The following is a 23240-nucleotide window of genomic DNA, read 5'->3' as shown; positions in this document are numbered from 1 at the left end:
GGGACCCACTCTGTCACCTCCTGGCCCTGTTCTCCAGTCATGGGAGCCCACACCCACCCGTTACTACTTCCTCTTACAAGTTGAATAGGAAAACCACTGCCTGGCATTAAACATTCCTCTAGAACAGGTTTTTCCAAGGTTTCAGTGGGAAAGAGAGTCAACCTTAGCTCACCCTCCTTCCCTAGAATCCTGCTCCAATAGCTCAGATAGCGGGTTAATTTGGCAGGACCTGGAAGACAAGCCTGTGGGGGATTCTCTTTGATTAGGTTAATTGCAGTCGGAAGACCCACTCCAAAGGAGGGGTGCACTGTGCCCCGGGCCTGGCCTGGAGTGCACAGACGGGAGGGAGTGGCGGAGAGCGAGCACTTGAGCACTGCTCACTCCCCTTTGACTGGATGCAGTGTGGCTGGCTGCCTCTTGCTCCTGCCGCTCTGCCTTCCCCACCATGATGGGCTGTACCCTTGAACTGTGAGCCAAGATAAATCCTCCCTCCCTCAGGCTGCTTTTGTCAGGATATTTTTTTTTCACAGCTGTAGGATAAGAAACTAACCCACATGTCTGCACTGAGCCCTGCTTTCCATAGGAATGGCTCAGCCGTGCTGGGGTTCACAGATACCACCTGAATGCCACTGTAGGTGTGTTGGCGCAATGGCCACATCGTACATCCGTGGGCTGTTGCTTGACGTTGAACATCTTGAGACTCTGTGACATCTCAGCATGCTAGAAGGGCTCCGATGGATGGATGGATGGATGGATGGATGGATAGATGGATGGATGGATGGATGGATGGATGGGTGGGTGGATGGATGGATGGATGGATGGGTGGATGGATAGATAGTCTCACTCCACAGCATTTGTCTGTGAGCTTTATCATTCCCATAGGCTAAATTTTTAAGAATGCAATTACCAGATCAACAGTTTGATATTTTCTGGAATCCTTAATCACATTGCCGTGTTAATTTCCAAAATGTCTGTGCTGAATCAAAGTCCCACCATGAGGGAATGAGTGCGCCTGTCTAGGAAGCGCTGAGGATTGCTATTTAAAAGAAACAACCTGTGCCAATTTGATAATCCAAAGTGGTACCTCATTACCGCCTCAATTTGCATCCCTTTGATTACTGGTAAGCCGGCACCATATTTTAGGAGACCGTTTTTATCTTGTTTTGACACCACCTCAACTAGTTTGTCTTGAATTGCAACTGTCAAGGTAAATCACTGGAATTAAGAGAGCCGTAGGCCTGGGCTGTAATAACCTCACCTGGAATGTGTGGCCTAATTAGAAGCAGCAGAATTCCAACATGTAATTGTATAGGTTTAACGTTTTATTATGACTACCTCAGGCGCCAGAGAGAGCAGAGGGTACAGCCTCAGCCTTTGCTCTGGCACCTGACAGACAGCAGTGTTGTTCTTGCTTGATCAGCTTCCTCACGTCGACAGTGGAGGGGACACTCAAACAGTTTATTTTTATTAAGAAGTTGTTTAACATTCATTACTTTATCTCTCTGTGCATTTGTGTGTGAGTGTGGGCGTGCCAAGACGTGCCTCTGGAGAGCGGACGACAACTCGTAAGAGTCAGTTCTCTCTCTCAGTCACGGGGGTTCCAAGGGCTTGAACTCAGGGTCCCAGGCTTGGCAGCAAGCACTTTTACCCTCTGAACCATCTCATTGGTACTGGAATACTTTAAATCATACAACGGGACTAAAACAATTTAAAAGTCTGTGAATATTTTATATATAACACCTAAAGGCTTGAAAACTTGAGTTCTGGGACTGGAAAGATGGCTAGCAGGACACTGGGCAGTCCTGCCTGTAGCTGCAGCCTCAGGGGATCCGGTGCTGTCTTCTGGCCTCCTTGGGTGCCTGCACTCATGTGCACACCCCCCACCCAGATGTGGACAGTGTTTTGTTTCAGTGCTGTGTATATGCCAGTGTACTCTGTCATCCAAATCTTCCCAGAGTAGATGTGCGTCAGCCTGCTGTGTGTAACTTTCAACTTCTTATCATTCCAAAAATACACTTTCAAGAGGCCAGTTGGATCATGATGGTTTCCTGGACTGCGTTATGTGCTCCAGGATAGCTAAGGCTATATAATGAGATTCTGTCTGAAACAGACAGACAAACACTTTTTAAAAATCCCCAAAGCTAAACTGTGTTCTGGGTTGAGATAGTGCCGTGTGTGATGAGTGTAGGCAGAATGCACATCCCCGTGTGGATGCCACCACGTAGTTCCAGTACCCGGGGTGGGAAGACAAGGCGTCCAAGGTCTTCTAGAAGTTAAGTAAGCATGCACGCATGCACCAGAGGCACAGTGCAGGTATCGTGCAGAGGTGATGCTCTCGGAAAGGAGAAAACCCAGCCTTATAAATTCCCAGCCACACAGCCCCGACTGTAATGGTGAAGGCTGGGGCCAGGTAGAGTTCAGCTGAAGGCCTTGACTTTTGTGGAAGGTGGTGTTGTGCTTTGCCTAATTGGACGTCACGGTCTCTGTTCTCAGTTACAAGACAGACCGTAATTGTTCAGACATAAAATCCATTTTTAGTTCAAGGCTATAAGGAGAACAAGTGAAGGACCATTCAACCTTTGGGCCAGAATGTATTGATCCTTGCATTAGAGTATTGACCCACATTTGTATTGTGTGTGTGTGTGTGTGACAGGGTCTCATACAGCCCAGGCTGGCCTTGAGCTCGCCCTGTAGCACAGGTCAGGTTTGGATCTGAGAGCTTCGTTCTTCAGGCTTCCAAGCAGGGACTGTTTCTTAGGTGATATTTTACAGTTCCTGTGCAGAGGTCATTCATGGGCTTTGCGATTTTTTTCATAAATATATAGTGTTGAATGTCACTGGTAAATGATAACTTATTTTTTTGATTTTCAAAAATTATTATAGATATGTAGGAATTCAATTTTTGGATACTTACCTTATATTACAGAGTCTTCTCAAATGATTATCAACTTACTAATAATTTTATTAATTATAGTATCAAATTATTTTATTAACCATATTAATATTAACCGATTATAATAAGAATCACTTTATTAATTCTAAAATGCTTAATTCTTTAAATCAAGTCATGTAGTATGTTTTAAAAGGTCTTTTAAATGTGTAGTGTATGTGCAACAGCACATGTATGGAGGAGCGTGTGTGTGTGTGTGTGTGTGTGTGTGTGTGTCTGTGTGTGTGTATGTGTGTGTGCTGGCACATGCGTACCATAGCATGTGTGAATCAGCACAGGTGTGGAGGAAGATGGCTTGCAAGAGCTGGTTCTGTCCTCGAGGCATGTGGGTCCCCGGCGTCAGACCAAGGTTGTGAGCTTGGTTGCAAGCACTTGTTCCTGTGGAGCCTTCTCACTGGCCCGGGGCACTCTTTCGTTTCTCATGTGGGACCAGCTTTGCTGGTGATGCAGTTTCTAGGGAGGTCCTGCCACTGCCGTCCCATGGTCTTCTGGAGTCAGGAGGGACACTCGCTGTCTCACCAGGAATAATATTTTGCTGTTGACCTCTCGAAAATATCATTAATCTGGAGAATGTTCCTTTTGTTCCCAGGGCCCTATGATTTTTTAAGTTAGGAATAATTGTTGAGTTCGCATGCTTATTGTCGTTCTATTGAGGAAATTCTCTAATATGGTGAATGGCACTGGTTTTCCAATACCAAGCCACATCCCGTCTCAGTCAGTCAGTGTGTATCTATTTTGTGTTGCCGAGCTGTTCTGTGTATTAATATTTAAAAGCTGTTTCTGTGTTCCAGAGACATGCCGAACTATAATCTCTTTGAAAAGATTTATTTTTATTTATGTGTTGTCTCTCTGTGCTATGCAATTGCCTGTGGTGGCCAGAAGAGGGAGTCTTCCCCAGGGGCTGGAGTTCTAGATGGTTGTAAGTGGTCTCATGGGAATTGAACCCAGGTCCTCTGCAAGAGCAGCTAGCACCCAAGCGCTGAGCCATTTCTCCAGCCCCATTAAAAATTATTTTGATGGGTGTTGGTGGTGCAGGTCTTTAATCCCAGAGGCAGGCAGATCTTTGTGAGTTCCAGGACAGCCTAGTCTACAGAGTGAGTTCCAGGACAGCCCTGTCTTGAAAAAGCAAAACCGAAAATGTATTCCTTTCCATTTCACACATGTGTATAATCCCCCAGTTCCTCTCTTACTCCCCTCCCATTCTCACTGAACCCCTTTCCCAAGAACTCCTCACTATTTTCATGCCCCCCATCCCATGCATCTGAGTGTAATTAGGGCTGCTCAAGCGAACTGACCTGTAATTGGTAAGAGCATTGCGGTGCTCCCATAAGTGATTGGGGTGCTCCTCCTGTGCTTCGGAGGAGTGGAGGCCTATGGCTGAGCTCCACAGTGATCCCGTAAGTCTAAGGTGCTCCTCCTGTGCTTCGGAGGAGTGGAGGCCTACAGCTGGGCTCCTTAATGCCTGTGGTACTGTTCCCACTCTCTGTCCCTTTGACAAGTTTGAGAAAACTGCAAGCACTCCGTCATTCCATGCCCATCTGTAAACTGATGGTGATCATCCCATCATGCTCTGCTGTCGCCCTCCGGCTCCCCCTGTTTCTGTGTTCTCTCCTCATTCGTTCCATTTACAGCAATAGTGTTGTGTTACTCTCTCCAGTTACTGCTAAAGATGTTCTCGGTTTTATAAAGCCACACGTGTTCTCATTCTCTGTCTCTGTGTGTATGTGTGCGCGCGCATGTGTGTGCGTGTGCACAAGCCATGGTACATGTGGTAAAGAGGGCAGCTTTCTGTAGTGGATTCCCTTCACTTGTTGAAGTCTCTTTTATTTCTGCCGCTGGGTAGCCTACTCCAGCATCAATGCCCCTTGGGCTCCCAGCCGATCCTCCTGCCCCTGCCTCCCATCTCAGTAGGAGGAACGCTGTGATTCCAAATGTGAATCTCCACGTCTGGCTTTTACGTGGGCTCTGCAGATAGAATTCAGGTCGCCATGATTACATGGTAAGGGCCTTCACCCAGGCCCTTCTGGGCTTCTAGGGAAAAGGCCTTACTCTGACTCACAGTCAAGGCTCAGGGCGGCAGTGGGGTGACGGGGAGGTCAAGGCCACGAGCACCTGAAGCAGCTGGTCACGGGGCATTCAGAGTCTGAATCTCAGCATCCTTTACACTTCAACCGCCCAGGATCCCAGCCAGGGAGTGGTCCTGCTCACAGTGAGGATGCAGCTTTTCCACCTCGGGTAATGTAAGATGTGGAAGATCGTCCCTCAAACATATGCTCAGAGGTCCATCCCCATGATTCTGTCAAGCTGGCATGTGGACAACATGAGACGCTGTCTCAAGACAAATAAGTAAAAAAAAAAAAAAATCTGTCTTTAAGTTGCTTCCTGTTCTGTTAACTCACGCGTCTTCTGGTGAGGGTCCTCTGTTGCTATCTCTTCCGTCTTTGAGGAAAAGATGGCCAAGGCTACTGGGACTTTGCCAGACTTGGGAAGATGGAGACAGTATTCTTTTCTTTTTTGTCCCTTAAAAAAATTACTTTATTATTTTTAATGTGTATGGGTGTTTTGCCTGAGTGTGGGTCTACAAACTATTTCCTAGTGGCCATGGGGTCCAGAAAAGGACATCAGACCCCTTGGGGTTTCAGATGGTTGTTACCTGCCGTGTGGGTGCTGGCAATCGAACCCGGTTGCTCTGTGACAGCAGCCAGTGCTTTTCTCTGCTGAGCCATCTCCAGCGCAAGCGACGCTACTCAAGATTGAAGGGGGCTTCGGCCACATGGAAGCCATCGTGGGTCCTCAGTCTGGAGCTCTCTTCCCCGGGACAAGAAATGAATGTTTTTGCTGAGATCGAGTTCCTGTTCAATAAAGAAAGAGCAAAGATCAATTCATATTAAGAAGTTAGCACTGAACTGCGAATTACCCACGGAGTGAGGACTTGGGAGGGAATAAAGGAGTTAATGAAACAGAAGACAAAGTTGGCTCTTAACACAAAGCCTGGAGGACTGCAGTCAGTGAAGCAAGATAAGACAGATGTGGAATATTAGGGATGACTAAGAGCGTGGCTGGGCTCACCGTTCTCTTGCTGTGAAGAGACTCCATGACCAAGGCCCTTAGGACAGGAAGACTGTAATTGGGGCTCGCATACGGTTTCAGAGGGCGAGGCCATGACCATCATGTCAGGGAGCTTGACTCTGGCTGGGCCGGCAGCTATGGCGCTGGAGCAGTAGCCGAGAGCTCACGTCTGCTCTGCAGGTTCGAGGCAGGGAACCAGAGATTGGGCCTCATGTGGGCTTTGGAAACCACAAAGCCTCTCCCCGGACACCCGTGGCACACCTCCTCTGACAAGGCCGCATTTCCTAATCCTTCCTAGAACAGTTCCGCCAAATTAGGAACAAGCCTTCAAATCTGTGAGCCTTTGGGAGCCATTCTCACTCAAACCATCACACTGAACGTCTTGAGATGCTGAAAAACCAAATGTGGGATACGGGCGATGGCACAGTGGGCCAGGTGCCCACCTGCAGCTCTGAGTTCTAATCTTAGCACGCATGCAAAGCCAGGCTTAGCTCATCTGCCATATCAGTGCCCCTGTGTGGAGGTGGGTCAGCTAGCCTGGGTTAGGCACAGCGAACAACGAAGGAAATCCCATGTCAAGGTAGAAGTAGGACAGTCCTGATAGTCCTCCGACCTCCACACTTGTCCTGTGGCACGTGTATAGATACCTGCATACATGCTCACAAGGCTGAATACTCATATATCATACATATACCCAGAAAAGAAAGAAAAGTAACATGTTTTGAATGACTTTGTGCCAAGTAGATGAAATGTACAAATTCTTTTTTTTTTTTGAGACATGGTTTTTCTGTGCAACATAATCCCAATTGTTTTAGAACTTGTTCTGTAGACCAGGCTGGCCTCGAACTCATAGAGGTCTACCTGCCTCTGCCTCCCAGGTGCTGCAATTAAAGGCACATCATTGCCTGGCCAAAATGTACAGATTCTTAGGAATCAAAGCTAGGAGAAGTGAGCACAAAAATACATCAGAAGGCAGTGAGTCTAAACTTGTTAGAATTTTTCCAGCTTGACACAAGCTAGGGTCATATGGGAAGAGGAATCCTGAATTGAGACAATGCTCCCATTAGATTGGCCAGTAGGCAAGCTTGTGTAGCATTTTCTTGAGTAATGAATGGCTGGGGATGGGCCCAGCCCTCTGTGAGTGGTACCACCTAGTCCTGAGGTGTATAAGAAAGCCTGCTGAGCAAGCCGGGAAGCAGCATCCCTCCGTGATCTTCGCCTCAGTTTCTGCCTTGGGTTCTTACCCTGTTTCCTTTGGTGATGGTCTGTAACTACTGTAGAGAATATTAACTCCCAATCCGGGGTTTCTACCCCTCTGTTGATCATTCAGTTCAACCTTTGTATTTGTAATAAGCCTTTATCAGTGCTATTGCTGGGCAGTATCTACCCTCCATGTTATTCAGATCTATTTTTTATCCACAACCACACGTTATTACTATGATTTATCTGGGCTGCTCTTAGCTCCAGTTGGCCCGTCCTCAGGGCCATGCTTTCTTGACTCCTAACCCATGGCGTCTTCCTCCTCTCTCCACCGTCTTCCCTCCCGCTTGTGGTCTCCTCTGACCCCAAGATCAGGAACACCAGGCCCCACTTCTCTCAGTTCTGCCCAGCTATAGACTGTAGGCTTCCTTATTCACCAGTCAGAAATAACGCGGGGCAAGGTCACACATACTTGGGTCTGCATGCAGACTCCCTTGTCTCTGGGGCAACCAGGTCTTAGGTTAGCATTACAATGCATAGCAACAGACCAAACGTCCACGTGTAATCTGTAAGCCAAGTAGGCCTTTCCTCCCCAGGTTGCTTCTGGTCATGGCGTTTTAATCACAGCAACAGAAAGCAAACTATAATAGGACTTGTAATTGATTTTATTATTTATTTACTTATTGAGAGAGGGTCTCACTCAGTAGCCCTGGCTGGCCTGGAACTCACCGTGTAGAGCATTTTGGCCTCAAACGCACAGCAAAGTCTTCCTTTGAAGTGCTGGGATTAATGGCGTGCACGACCTCAGCCAGCCTATCTTAATTGTGTGTGTGTGTGTGTGTGTACACATGTGTATGTGTATGTACATGGGAGCCCAGAAGAGCGCACCAGACCCCTTGGAACTGGTTCAGGAAGTTGTGATCATCTGCCAGGTCCTCTATAATAACAGGGGGTGCCCCTAACACTGAGCCATCTCTCTAGCCTTCTGGCTTTATAATTTCAAAACCTGCCCAAAGAGAGTTCCAGACCTAGGTGTCTTCACGGTTGACTCAGCGTAAGCCCCAGGAAGGACAAGGTCAGCTCTCCGCAGCCTCTCCAGGACCACTCCTGCTCAGACGTCACTTTTGGTAGTGATGACTTTGCTGGGCGTGCTAGTCTAACACCTGTAATCCCAGAGCTCTGAGCAGAGGCAGGAAGATCAGAACGTCAAGATTATTGGCTAGATGGGGAGTTCGAAGCCAGCCTGGACTCGTCAGAGCCAGTGAGATGGCCCAGTGGGCAAAGGCTTGTTCTGCCAAGCCTCACACCCTGAATTCAGTCGCCTTAAGCTGTTCTCTGACCTCTGCTGCATGTGTGGCATGTGCATGCACCACACGCTTGAATGAATAAATTTACGTTCATAAAGGGTGTTGTATATTTCTGGAAGAGGAGAGTTGGATCCTAAACATGGACATTAAGCAAATGGTCAAGTACAGCCAAGACTCCATTAATGGTCATGGGCAGAGCATCTCTAACAGGACTTCTTGGCCTCCATTCCATTGGCAGTTTTCACTGATCAATTGTGATAGCAGGAAAGGAGGTGTGGGCTGGGGGAGCTCTTATGGTCCTGTGCTCAGCACAGCAGCTCTGGCCTCTGTCCACTAGATGTCAGGAGCACCCCCACTTACGGTGTCCACAGAGGCTTCTCAAGGTGTCACCCGATGCGTGGAGAGAATTTTAAAAGTTGGAACAGAATAGCCCCTGGGTCCCATAGTCGCCTCTGGTTGGAAACGACCATCACTATTTCATAGCAACAGTTAACAAACACTGTATGGTTGGAAGTGGACTTCATATTACGGTGGAACATCAATTTGGAGTATGAATTTACTCACACATCTTTTTAAAAAAAAGATTGTTTTATGATGTGTGTTTCTGTGCATGTAAGTTTAGAGGGTGTAGGATTCCCTGGTTCTGGAGTTCCTGGCAGCTGTACTCCGACCAGTTGGGGTGTGGGGCACAGAACCCAGATCCTCTGGAAGAACAGTTGTAAACCACTGTCCCCCCACTGGAGTCAGGGTCTCATGTATTACAGGCTTGCCTCACACTTGCTGCTGTGTACCTCAGGATGGTCTTGACCTCCTCATCCTCCTGCCTCAGTCTCCCTAGTGCTGGGGTGATAGATTTGTGCCACCACGCCTAGTTTATGTGGTCCTGGGGATGGACACTAAGACCTCATTATAGGGAAGGCAAGCACTCTAGGCTCCAAGTCAAGTCCTTAGTCTTAGTTTCTTTGTGTAGTTTATCTCAGTTTTCCAAGGTTACCTGATACAGATAGATACACATATAGAGAAACAGGTCAAGTGTACATGCAAGCCCAATTGCTAGGGTTCCTGTTGCTGGGGTCCACATCCCAGATCACCTCTTTGCTACTGTGTGGCTCTCGGCAGTTTACCATCTCTGAGCCTGGATTTCTTGTTTGTCAATAATAGTCACGCATATCCGGTCAGATTCCTTCTGACGTTCATACAGATACTAGAGTCTTGGGAAGGCACAAAGCATGGGGACAGCCTCTGGCACATAGCAAGTACTGACTAATGTTACCCTCGTCTCTGCTGTTAGGGGCCTCATCAGGTTATCTGTTCAAAGGACTCGTGGATCTCTCTTGGATTCTGCTTTCCTTGGAGGTAGAGAGAGGGGCAGAGTTGGGCTTAGGTCTCTCAGAAAAGCATTTTGTTTAAGTTTAGTCTCTTGCATGTAATTTCATTAGGGAATCATTGGGTTTTTAACAGGGATGTTTAAATGGACTATGCTCTTCCTTCCATTCTATAAATGGACTTTGCTGGCACAGAACCGTCCCTCTGTTAGCACTGACTTAGCTTAGTTTTGGTGTGTAAGCGTATGATGTAGGTACGTGGGGTGTATTCTTGGGAGCATGTGGGAGGGGGGCAAGTGCCATGTGGAGGCCAGGGGAGGACATCGCGTGTCCTGCTGTCGCTCCCGACCTTATTGCCTTGCGATAGGTTGAACCTGGAGTGGCAGCCATGACTCAGTGATCCTATCTCTGCCCATCCTCCACCCCCACCCAGTTCCTAGGGTCCCAGATGTGCGAGGCCATGCCTGTCTTTTTATTTGAGTTCTGGGATCTGAACTCACGTACTCATGCTTGCACCCCTTGCAATCTCCCACGTTGAGCCCCTCAGCTCTGTCATTGGAATTCTAATAGAGATGTCTAAACAGATCTTGGTACTCGGCACGATTCATTTCTGCAAGGATGCAAGGAAGGACGAAGGTGCTAAAACAGGCAGACAGACAGAAACCACCGTCGCCAGTTTGGAAACGGTCGCTCTGTGTCGCCCAGTTAGCCCAGCCCTCTCGTTTGGCCTGGCTTGCTCGGTGTTTGCTGTGTAGCCCAGGCAGTAAGCTTGCTGCATTCTGGCCACAGTCTTTCACGGGCTGGGCTCGCTGGCTAATTTGCTAGGCCTGTACACATCAAAGACAGGAATTGAACGCACTGAGGAAACATGCGTGCTTTGGATCCCGTCCTGCCTCAGGTTTATTTTAACCCACTGCTGCTCCAGGCTAGGAGAGCTGGTGAATTTTCCCTGGTAATTGGCCACGTTCTTTGCATCTGATTTTTTTTTTTTTAAGTTGGCAACATTCCAAGAACCCAATTATATTACTCACAGTTTACTGCTTTTGTGAGCACTTCAGTCTTTTTTGCTCTGGCTTCCTTGATTTGATCAGAACTTTCAGGAAAACTTTAAAAACAAGATAGACGGCCTTCTGTTGAGTCTAACTGGGAATATCCTTTTTATCTTTTAAATTGTGTGTGTGTGTGTCTGTCTGTCTGTCTACACAAGAGTGCAGGTGCCCATAGAGGCCAGAAGAGGGCGACAGATGGATCCCTGAGTGATTCTAGGTGATTCTGAGCTGTTCAGCACAGGTGCTGGGAACCAAATTCAAGCTTCTGTAAGAGCAGAATGTGCTCTAACCGCTGAACATCTTTCCAGCCCAGCCCTATCTGTATACCTTCAATTTGATGTGGAAGCCTGACAGCCATTTAAAGGGAATTTAGAAATGCCCTATCTTTTCTTGCCTGGTAAAATGTCTTTCTAAAGAACTAAGTGGATAGAAACGAAGGGCTTTTGATGCGCCTGACAGATGCTTTTTGTTATAGAGTTCTAAGCTTGCTCCATGAAAGATCTCACATGTGCAGGGTGCTGTAGCATTCGGGAACGTGTGCACCTCAGCGCCCAGGAAATAGAGGCAGAAGTTCAAGGTTGTGCTTGGCTAGCCTGGGCTGCAGGAAACCTGCTTTAAAAAAATTACTCTTGTGGGTTTTTTTGGTTTTGTTTTTATTAATTAATCTTTTCTTTTCCCCAAACACAGAAGTAGGGAGCTTGGAGTCCCCTCTTTTCTCTCGATTATTTATTTGTTACCCAGGTCTGGCCTCCCCTCAAGGGCAAAATGTCAGCCTTTGATTTTAAGCCATCGGTAGTGGGCTTTGAAGAGTTTCTAGAACGCCCTTGACTCTTACTGGTTTATTTCAGGCCCTGGAAGGTCGCTGAGTCTTGGGTTGTTCATCTTTAATGACTGCCAGCTTAATGCTTTCTGGAAAAATCCTGCACCAATTTGGGTTTTCTTTTGGTAGATGTTGGTTAGACCCGTGAGCACGATTTTCCTGGCAACGAGAAATGCCAGTGATTATAAATGACAAGAAATCTGGAAAGAAAAGAATGATAAGCCATATTCTTCACAATCCACATGACTCTTGTCTGGACTTGAAGAGCTTGAAACGGTTATTTGAGTTCATTTTCCATTGCCTAATGTGATTTAATCAACTTACTTCATTAGAACCTATCAGTTTACTGATACCGGGTCTCATTTTGGTGTTTTCTCCTACATGTCCACAATGCCTTCCAGTCATTTTACTCTCGCTCCCCTCTTCCGTCTTGCTCCTCCCAGAATCCTGTTCTTCTTTCTAACTGGTCTCCCTTTTATTTTAATGCCTTTTTTTGTGACCTGGAAAGTTTTTACACACACACACACACACACACACACACACACACACACACACACACACACACACGTGCAGGTGACCATGGAGACCTGAAGACCATGTCAGATCTCCAAGAGTTAGTGTCACAGATGGTTGTGAGCTGCTGTGTGGGTGCTGGGGACTGAGGTCAGGTCCTGGGTGAGAGCAGCCAGTGCTCTGAACTGCTGAGCCATCCCTCCATCTCACAGTGAGTTTAATTACGGTTTCTTACTCTAGCACGGGAAAGGGGTTATTCACGGGAGCACGGGCAGATGACCCGTGGCAGTACCTCTGGGCAGCTTGCTTTCTCTTTAAGAAGCATTTTACTTATTTATTTGTTTATTTAGTGCATGTGGTGTGAACGTGTGTGTGTGAATGTTTGCGGCCTCTGCATGTATGAATACTTGTGTGCATGTGTGCACACATGTGTTTGTGTGTGCATGCACACACACATAAGGGGACAATTTGCAGGAATTGGTTCTCACCGGTCACCATGCAAGTCCCAGAGTTGGAACTCAGGTTGTGAGGGTTTTCAGCAAGCACCTTTACTCGGAGCCCTCTCACTAGCCCCTCGCTCACACTGAAGCCAGTTCAGTTTGTGTGTGTGTTAGACAGCTGTTTGGTCACTAACAGGGTTCTAGGTCCTGGAGGTAGGGGTGAGGGCGTGGGGAAGACGTGTGCTAACAACTTTTGTACGGAAGATTCTGTGTGTTTCTACTGTGTACAGATCGTCACTTCAGGGGCTGCGGAGATGAAGGGCTCTCAGTGAGAGCAGTGGTGCTCTCCCGCAGGCTTTGGGTTCCGTGCTCAGCCCCATGTTATAGGGGGTCTGATGCCTTCTGGCCTCACAAGGCAATGTGCTCCTATACGCAGACACGCACAGAGACACACACATGTACACGTAATGAAAGAGAAAATCTCTTCAAGAGTCTTGTGCTCTACCAGTTGAGCTACCTTAGCAGCCCCCCTCCTTTTTTTTTTTAAAGTAACTTGAGTTCGTAGATGTCCACAGGGGCCTCACCTAACCTGGGTTCTCTGTGGCTCAAGGGTATCGGTCAGCGTTCTCGGGTGAAACTGTGACTTACGCTTAGGTTAAAGCCAGCTTGTCTTCCCTCTGTTTCAGCAACAGCGAACCGTCTACAGACTGACGCTTGTGAAGTGTTGGAACGTGGACGAGCTCCAGGCCTACGCTGAGCTGGTGTCTTTGGGGAGCCCCGACTTCATCGAGGTCAAGGTGAGCTCTGCGCCTGGCGGTGGGCATGCCGCAGCCCAGGCCGCTGAGGGCTGGGGAAAGCTTTCAGACACTCTGGGTCTTTGGGTCACAGATTCACTGGGAAGCTGGCTCTTACTGGGCGTCAGGGACAGCCACGCTGAAGGAGACCGAGCTGTTGCTCTTCGAAAGCTTCTGTTTTGTGGGGCCGGAGAGATGGCTCAGTGTGTGAGCGCAGTTGCTGCATTCCCAAAGGACCCAGCTCAAGGGGCGCTCTGAGGGCGCTGCACACAGACAGACACACAGGGTTTTAAAATCTTTTTTTTTTTTTTAATTTTTTTTTTTAAGAGTCAGAAATAAGTTTAATCATGGGACTGGTCAGTTTAGAAATATCAACTATTTCCTTGATTTATTTTTACAGTATATCACTGCCACATACAACGTGGTCAGTTTAGACTGACATCTTAATATTTAATATTGGGATTTAAAAAAAAAAATCTGGAAGAGCTTTTCCTAAGACAGGAGGCAGACAGACAAACTGTGTGGCTCCACTAAACTGAGAAAGCAGTGCCGGGATGAGGAATTAGATTCTCTGAGACCTGGCAAACCTCCTCCAGGTGTGGGTGGTAAAGCCTGACGAGCCCCGCCCACCTTCAGTGGACGGGTCTGGGGCCCGTCTGGGGCCGGTCTGGTTCCAGCTCAACCGTTATACACTGTCTCTGCCCTGCCCATACTCACTTTTTGTTTGTGTTTGAGAATAGGGTCTTGTTCTGTGGTCCAGGCTAGCCTGGAACGCACTGTTTAGACAGGACTCATAGGCCGGATGGCCTGGCATCCAAAGAGGCAAACAGTGAGACCCTTTCTTAAGCAAGGTGGAAAGCAAGGACTGTCACCCCCACTCCCTGTCCCTCCACCACACAAACAAAAAGATTGAAAAACGTAGTACCCAGGGGCTATGCACAGTGGCATGTAATCCTAGCACTCAGGAGCACAAGTTCAAACTCATCCTTGATCACTCCATGAGTTTAAGGTAAGTCTGGGCTACATAAGCCATTGTCTCCAAAAGAGGAAAAAAATACATGAATACATGTATGTGTGTATGTGTATGTATGTATGTATGTATACTATATACACATGTGTAACATATATTATATGCAAATATATACTGCATTCATATATGTATATATAATACATGTGTACACACAAACACACATATATATACACATATACACATGCATATATACTACATACACACATACAGATATATATGTACACACACACACACACACACACACACACACACACACACATATTGTTGCAAAGTCTTTGGTTAAACAGTGAAGGTGGGAATGGCATACTGAAATAGAGAAAACCGAGGGCAAATAGGGGAAGACATATTTGAGTTCCTTGTTGCCATATTAAATCTTGGGTACTTTTAAAATATTCAAGACCAAGTTCAAAGAGGCCACTGCTTCGGGGTCAAGCCAGGGCTGGAAGTGACAGTTTGGAACCCTGCCTGTGAGGTAGAGCATGGAGAGGCCCTCTGGGGGTCAAAGAGCATCCACAAGGTGACTGACTCCCTGATAGGAGAAAATCCCCATGTTTGATAACCAGCTCTTGCCTTCTCAGTGTGGAGTTTTGAGACTGAGTATCCCGAGTCTCAAGAGCTCTGGAAGCAGCGTTTGGTGCTGTAGGGCTCTGCAGGAGGGGCAGGGGGAGCAGGAGGGGCGGGAGGGGCGGGAGGGGCGGGAGGTAAGCTTCCAGGCCTCCATTTTTTCTCTGATCAGCCTAAAGACACTCTTTGATTTTAAAATTGCTCTTAAGTTCAAAAGGTTTCTCTTGGCAGAAGTTTTAATGACGTACAGATATAAACTGTCTGAAATATATGTCTTTCTTCAGGGGAAGCTCGCCAACAACAGAGATTAGTGCTGTCTTAATTTATGGTTTAGCTATTAAAAATGTTGCCACAAATTATACGGCAGTAAAATGTCTGTTTTTATTGTGCTTGGCCGGATCACAGACACCCTTCTCGACCTCTTTCTCCCCCTCTCCCTCTCTCCCTCCCTCCCAATCTCCCTCCCTCCCGCCCTTTCCTCCGAAGTCCTGTTTCCTATGGTGAACATTTTGCAATTTGGAAAAACATCATCAAGTGTTATTATAAATTTCTTTTAAACAACGTCTTCCGTTGACATTATACTATGTGGCCGAAGATGAACCTGAAACCCGGATCTTCCTGCTTCTACTTCCCAAGTGCTAGGATTATAGCCCTGTGCACCGCAGTGCTGGTGGTGGTAATTTTCTGGTGGTTGTAGTAATTACTACTTTTTTTTTTTTTTTTTGGAAGAAAAAAAATGGCTACTTGTTAGACAGTGAATTTCCCCGCTGGGGTTTTTGTGTATTTGGTTCCTGTTCACGTGACTCGGAAATAGAGAAAGCTGTGTCACCGCTCATGGTCTCTTTCAAACAACTTCCCACTTCGCCCTTTTATCCCGGCAGGATCGCTGGCGAGTCTTGTACCAGCCCCCACTAAAGCACTCAAGGGGAAACTGATAGCGGGGATGGGAGACGCAGATGGTGTTAAAGTCCATACACAGACACACAGTGAGCCGCCCTGAGGGATCTGATCGTTTAAAGTTCTTAGGGAAACGTGCGGTCTAGCAAGAGTGAAAATCTGCAGGCATTGGGAGGATAGAGGACAGCTTTCAGGAGTCAGTTCCCTCCTTCCACCGTGTGGACTCCAGGGTCCAGGTCAGGTTCTCAGACCTGGTGTCGGTTGCCTTGATGCACTGAAGCCTTGGTTTTCCTTACCTGTCCTTCTGTCCAGCTGGTCCCCCTTACCTGTCCTTCTGTTCAGCTGGTCCCACCTGCTGGTTGTTTCGAATAGTTAGGCAAGATAACCCCTATACCCCCACACCCCCACTAGAGGTAAAGCGTGTTTTATCTATTAGACGAAACCCTTTAGTGAGCGTGATATGTCAGGTCTGTAAATGGAGCCCTCAGGGTCTGAGGACAAGAGGTTGTGCTCATCTTAGTCCATTGGTTCAAGAGGGACCCAGCCTGAAGGACAGAAGACAGAGCCTTTCACTGCAGGGCAGTACTCAGGGCTGAGATAAGCACCGAGAAGCCTGGAGCCTGACCATGCTTACTCCACGAAAAGAAGTCTTCCTGTGAGCCTCCGGGCGGTTGGTTCAAAGTTAATAGTCCATCAGGCTCACGTGCAGCCCCGCACACCCAGGGCTGGCCCTGCCCGTCATCTGAGCTGCAGGCGAGCGGAATCTTTTGCAGGATCCTGAGGTAGAAGCAAGCTGGGTGTGAGAGTGCTCGCTGTAACCCCAGCACCTGGGAGATCAGCAGCTCAGGGTCATCCTCAGCTACCATAGTTGTGGGCTAGCCTGGACTACATGTCTCAAAACAGCCAAAACAAAAGCAAGGGCTCTTGCCACTAAGCCTTACAACCTGCACTACCCCTGGCTGGACCGAGAGAGTCAATGCCAGCAAGTTGACCTCTGACCCCCCTCATATGCACACACAGTAAATAAATGCATGAATACCATACACACAGTAGAACTGTGAATGTCTTTGGATGCATTTCAAACCTGGTCCCCATTCACATCTTTTCAGCGATTTCTCTCGTTTTACTGACTGAAGCAGATTAAGAAATTTGTTTTTCGGGGTTGGGGATTTAGCTCAGTGGTAGAGCGCTTGCCTAGCAAGCGCAAGGCCCTGGGTTCAGTCCCCAGCTCCGAAAAAAAGAAAAAAGAAAAAAAAAAAAGAAATTTGTTTTTCTTTATTTTCCTACCTCCTTTGTCTTTTCATTTTATTTATGAGGCTTATCAGGCCACGAATCACAGGTTTGGTTTTCGAAACCTAAAACTTTCTTCTTTTTCCAAATGTTCGTGTGTCTATGTTTATGTGTATATGAGGTGCCCCATCGTAACCATGGGTACACGGGGTACACGCAGAGGTCAGCCAGTGACCTGCATCTCTTGGTTTCATCCTCCGCCAGGTGGCTTCCGGGAGCCAACCTGGGGGGACAGACTTGGCAGCAAGGCCTCGCTTGCCGCTCCGTCCTGCTCTTATTTTGAAATGCGTATTGATACATATTCAACATGTATCAGTGTAGCCTTTCAAACCAAATTATCTGTCCTAAAATTAGAACGACAGTGGCTTTTATTCTCCGAGGCAGGTGTCTGGCTACGCAGCCCAGGCAGGTCTGGACTCTCTCTCTCCTGCCTCAGCCTGCCAAGCGCTGGGCTTGTAGGTGCACACCACCCATCTGCCTTAAATTAATAATTGTCCAAGAGGTTTGCTTGAGAATTCAATGGGCTAATCTGTGCCTGGGTCCAGTAAATGTTTAGACTGCCTTCCATTAGGCACTTTATAGAAAATAAATCAGTAGATGCCTATCTCTTCATTATATTGATTTCCTCTTTTCTTCCATTGCCAGTCTGGGGAAATATTTTTTTTTCTTTTATATTCCCTGTAAATTAACGTGCGTTTCAGCCTCATTAGGTCTGAATGGGGCCTTCATTTGTGAGCCTGAGACTCTCAGCCCTCATTATCTGCCTGCTTGTTGGTAAGAACTCACTTCGAGTTACCAACATCTGCCGCATTGAAAACTCGCATTGTAAGAAGTCCCGTGTTCGTTTGCCTTCTCTTCTGAGCCCAGGGAGTGCCTGGTAGCTGCTTGTTGTCAAGTGACTTTGTTTAAAACCACCCTCTGTTGGCACTAAAACTGTTTACAGGGCTCAAACGTGGCTGAGCACACACAGCAGAGCTCCTTCTCTGTCCATTTGCAGAGCAAGGGTCAGCGTCAGGAGGTTGGCGGTTACTCGAGCCTCTGGTGTTTCTGGATACTCCAGAAGCGGCCACTTACAGGAAGGCAGGGATTTTGCGGGGTGTGTGCTACGGTCTGAGGAGATTCTCTAGTCCGTCGTCAAGGGGAAGACATGATCGTGGGAGTGGGGACTACCCGTTTCCATCCAGTTGGATCAGTAAGTGGAAGCATAAATACTAGCATACTAATGGCTTTCTCCTTAGTTCCTTTCTTTAAAGTTGAGCCTTAATTTAATATTTATTTATTTACTTAGAAAGGTTACTGTATAACCCTGTCCAGGCTAGACGGTACTATGTAGACCAGGCTAGATCTACAGAACTTGTCCCTGCCTTCAGAGTGTTTGAATTAAAGGTGTGTGCCGCCACACTTAGCCTTTGTTACATCCTGTGTGTTCCTTTGTGTGTGTGTTTGTGTGTGTGTGTGTGTGTGTGTGTGTGTGTGTGTGTTCCTGTGTGTGTACGTACATGTGTGAGTGTGCGAGTCATCTGGCAGTGTTCCCATTCTAAAGGCATTGGGAGCTGGGAGAACAGAGCCTAAGATGAGGCAGGTTAAAGTTGGACACAGTAGCCAGCTTTATTCAGAGCATCAGACAGTTTATACCCTGAGGGCTAAGAGAGGTCACCTGAGGGCAGGCTGTACATACTTAGGAGTTGAAGCAGCACTTGGCCTGCTTCTCCACACATGCATATGAACAGATAACAGTAGCCAGTTGTAATGAGTAATCTGTGTAAACTCACTCCTGTCCGCACCTGGCTTGGGCGTGAAAACATGTTTCGAGAACAATTCTGTGTTTTTAAAGAAGCTAAGGCTCTTGTTCTCTTTTCATTTTCTCGAGAGCACTCAGAATTCCCCTCATGTCCCTGCATCCTTGGACTGTGCTCTGACAGTAAGGACAAGTGTTGGGAGTCAGTTTTCTCCTCCTGCGTGTAACTTGGGGATCAAACTTGGGCCATCAGGCATGGTGACAAAGTAGTCTGACCTGCTGAGCCATCTTGAAGTCTTCCCTTCTCCTTTCTGGTTTGGGTCTTCAGCCAGTGGGACGGTCCCTCCTCGGTTAACTCTTTATAGTAAGACCTTCGCAGACACCTCAGGCTCTGTCTTGGAGGTGGTTATAAAGCCAGCCAAGCTGAAGTAACGCCTGACTCCTGTTTAACAGTTCACAGTATGTACACATTCAGGGAGGGGCTGGTGCAGCCCTTGCCTAGCCCCATGAAGCCATGGTATCTTCCCCAGCACTGCATAAGCCAGGATTGGTGGTCCATGCATGAGGGAGAGGCTGGAGGGTTGAGTGTTTAAGGTCATCCTTGGCTACATGGCAAAATGGAGGCCAGCCTGGGCTACGTAAGGCAAACAGGAGGTTTTAATGAACTTCAGTGTACGGTCCATCTTCCCAGTGAGTCCCCTTTAGCGTCTCATGATTTGTTATTGCTGAATAATAAAATATTAAAATATCTCCCTCAATCATAGTTATGAATATATGATCTTGTCTGAGACCTCTGTGCTTCAGGGAACTTTTAAATATTAACAAGGAGTTCTTCGAGATGGCTTTTCCACACAGTCGCGTAGCTCAGCTGTCGTGGGCGCATGGAAATTGGATGACCTGTGTGTAAGCCCCTTCTTCTTTTCCTCTTCTTCTCTTGTACGTTTGGGTTAGTAATTAGCACAGTTTTCCAACTTGATTTTCCTAATGGTGTCTTGAGCTGTGGTACTGCTCGCCTGTTTAAATCCACCGAAGCTCAGCCTAATGGATTCTTCAACTCCCTGAGCAAACAGAGGCCATTTCCCCATTTATTCTAAGGAAGTGGGGCTGTGGGCGGTTAACATTCAGAGGCGGGATTTGGGTGCAGTGTCCGTAGTACTGCGAACAGCCATCTGTGGCGGCGGCCATCTGCAGCGAGCCGTCATCTGCATGGAGGGTTTGTAGAGCTCATCCGAGTCTCAGGCCAAGTCCCAGCTCTGCCATCTGTAGGGGCGGGTCACCTAAGGCTCGTTCGTAGGGCCGGCTCTTCTGTTTAACATGATGGAGTTCTGCCTCTCACACAGTGTGCAGTGTCTGTGCACACACAGTGTCTCTGTCTGTAGAGTCTCTGTGTAGTGTGTCTGTGTGTCTGTGGTACCTGTGTGGTGTGTGTGAGTGTGAGTGTGTGTGTGTGTGTGTGAGTGTGTGTGTGTGTGTGTGAGTGTGTGTGTGTGTGAGTGAGTGTGTGTGTGTGTGTGTGTGTGTGTGTGTGTGTGTGAGTGTATGTGTGTGTGGTGTCTCTCTGTGTGTATATGTGTGTGTGGCATTTGTCTGAATGCGGCATATGTGTCTGTGTGTCTGTATCAGGGAGAGGCTTGCGAGCAGCGAGCTTGCCCTTTTGTTTCCATTGCTGCCCGTGTCTAAACTTTTGAGGCTAGCTGCGGAGGAAGTCCAGTGCTGAGCTGGTCATGGCGGCCATGGCCGTAATCCCAGCTCTCAGGAGGTGGGGTCAGCATGAGGACCTCGAGCTCGTCAGGATACAGACTGAACTTGAGGCCAGCCTGGGATACACGAGACAGCTCAGAAACAAAGCACAAAGGGCTGATCTGGAGAGGTCTGAAGATATACCTTATTTGAGAAAGAATCATTTCCCACTGCAGTTTACCCAGTAGAGGGCCAAGGAGACTGGGGGGACATGTCTGGGTTCACAGGTAGGGAGCAAGAATTAGAAGCCAACTTTCTGAACTACGGTTGTTTTTAGTAGGAATTTCCATGTTGGTAAAATAATTAAGGCTTGCGTGTAAATCCACAAATACTTCTCCTCTGGTGTGCTATTCTATATACTTATTTTTAATTCTTTTATTTTTGATATTATGAATATAAATACATCATTTCCCCTTCTCTTTCCTCCCTACAAGCTCCCACGTGTACCCTTCCATGCCCACTTTCAAATTCACGACCTTTTTTTTCATTGATTGTTGTCGCATGAATATAATACATCCCTAAATATGACCTGCTCAGTCTATATAATATGCAATACTTTATAAATTCACACTCAATGGGGCTAGAGAGATGGCTCAGCAGAAAGAGCCACATAGACATACTCTGTTGGAAAAGATAGTTCATCTCCTTGTAGAATTTCAGCGGGATCTGTTAGTTACTCTTCTCATAGCTGTGAGAAAACGTCTACAAAAGCAACTCCAGGGAGGAAAGGCTCACATCACGGTGGGGAAGGCACGGCAGCAGGAGCGTGAGGCGGCTACTCACACGGCATCCAGTCATGAAGCAGAGAGAGACGGATGCTGGTGCCCCTTTTTGTTCAGGCCAAGACCCGATAGTATGCCCACATTCAGCGTGGGTCTCGCCTCACTTAACCCTTTCTGGAGACATTCTCACGGAGGTGCCCAGTGGTTTGTCCCCCAGGTGACCTCAGTTCAGTCAAGTCAGTCATGAAGTGTGACCCCCACAAGCTGTCCCCCCAGACACAGGTCTGTAACTAACAATCCCTGACTGCTGTCCTTCCCACAGGGCGTGACCTACTGCGGTGAGAGTGCAGCCAGCAGCCTCACCATGGCCAACGTCCCTTGGCATGAGGAAGTTGTCCGGTTTGTCCGTGAGCTGGTGGATCTGCTTCCTGACTATGAAATTGCGTGTGAACATGAACACTCCAACTGCCTCCTGATCGGACACAAGAAGGTGAGATGTGTGCTGCGTCCCCTTCTTGCCCCTTTCTTTTCTTCTTTGTGCCCCTTACTTGATCCTAGGGGGATGCCCGTTTGTCCACTCTCTTCCCTAATCCAAGTGTTAAGAAAACCCTGAACAAAACAGAGAGCACTATTGCACTGCTTGAGTCTGAAGGTTTTGTTTAGAGATTCCTGTTTAAAGAATTACTTTTTTTTTTGGTTCTTTTTTTTGGAGCTGGGGACCGAACCCAGGGCCTTGCGCTTCCTAGGCAAGCGCTCTACCACTGAGCTAAACCCCCAACCCCTAAAGAATTACTTTTATTTTTAATCTTGTTTGTGTGATGTCGGTGCAAATGGTATGTGCACATGAGTGCAGTACCCTCGGAGGCCTGAAGAGGGCGTCATTATCTCCCAGAGTGGAGTTACAGGAGACTCTCCATCTGGGCTTACACTAGATGAATCCCTAGACATCAAACACAAAATCATGGGGTTGGGGATTTAGCTCAGTGGTAGAGCACTTGCCTAGCAAGCGCAAGGCCCTGGGTTCGGTCCCCAGCTCCGAAAAAAAGAAAAAAGAAAAAAAAAAAAAAAACCACAAAATCATCCGGGGCCAGAGAGATGGCTCAGTTTGGGACGGCCCTTATCACCAGGCTGGACCACCTGACTCTGGGACCCACAGGGTGGACGGGGAGGACTGACCCCTGCAAGCTATTCTGTGACCTCCACACATGTGCACCCTCTCCTCCCAAATGAACAAGTGTAACAAAGGTTTTACAGAATTCATTAAGGTAAAGGGAATGCGCTCCTAGCCCAGGTGTCGGCTTTGGGTTTGTGAGCTGAGGCCATAGCTACTGTGCCATCGTGAGTTGATCTTCGGATCGTATATAATGATAAACCCGTGCTGTCCATCATTTGGTTGATGGGGTTTTCTCTGTGTGGAAGGTAAGGTGGTTTGATTATTTCCCTTGTGGCAGGTGCTCAGGCCTGCGCATCTGGCCTCGGGGGCCAGTCCTCTCCTATTTAGTCACCACACTGTGTCGTAAGAGCATCCGTGACCTTCTGAGTGTGTTCATAATTCTGCATAGATTTACCTCTTCCCGCCGTGGGGTGTGAGGAGTCCCTGAAGTCCGATGGCCCCGTGTCTCAGGACACTTCCCCTCACGTCTTGAGGTCTGAGACTTCGCTTCCCTGTTGACACAGCTGTCTTCCAGAACAGTCCGTGTCAGACGTGCTAAGTGCTGCCCTTTTAGCTTCTGAGTTTTGCAGAAAACAGTTTGGCTTTTCCGAGCTGCCTTCAGCTCAGCTTGTCCTGAGG

The 23240-nt window shown here is 47.6% G+C and overlaps 1 protein-coding gene across 1 annotated transcript in view; it reads left to right on the top strand.

Moving 5' to 3' along the window:
- LOC116885544 (S-adenosyl-L-methionine-dependent tRNA 4-demethylwyosine synthase TYW1) overlaps nucleotides 1–23240 on the top strand; it is an 83442-nt gene that overhangs the window by 55215 nt on the left and 4987 nt on the right. The window contains exons 14-15 of the mRNA XM_032886838.1: nucleotides 13360–13470; nucleotides 21771–21938. Of these exons, the coding sequence (XP_032742729.1) occupies nucleotides 13360–13470; nucleotides 21771–21938 (279 nt within the window). The remainder of the gene's footprint in view (nucleotides 1–13359; nucleotides 13471–21770; nucleotides 21939–23240) is intronic.

Source organism: Rattus rattus, chromosome 16 (assembly GCF_011064425.1).
Source record: "Rattus rattus isolate New Zealand chromosome 16, Rrattus_CSIRO_v1, whole genome shotgun sequence".
Taxonomy (NCBI): Eukaryota; Metazoa; Chordata; class Mammalia; order Rodentia; family Muridae; genus Rattus; species Rattus rattus.
Note: the sequence above shows the minus strand (reverse complement) of the source record. Positions and strands in the feature narration are given on the sequence as shown.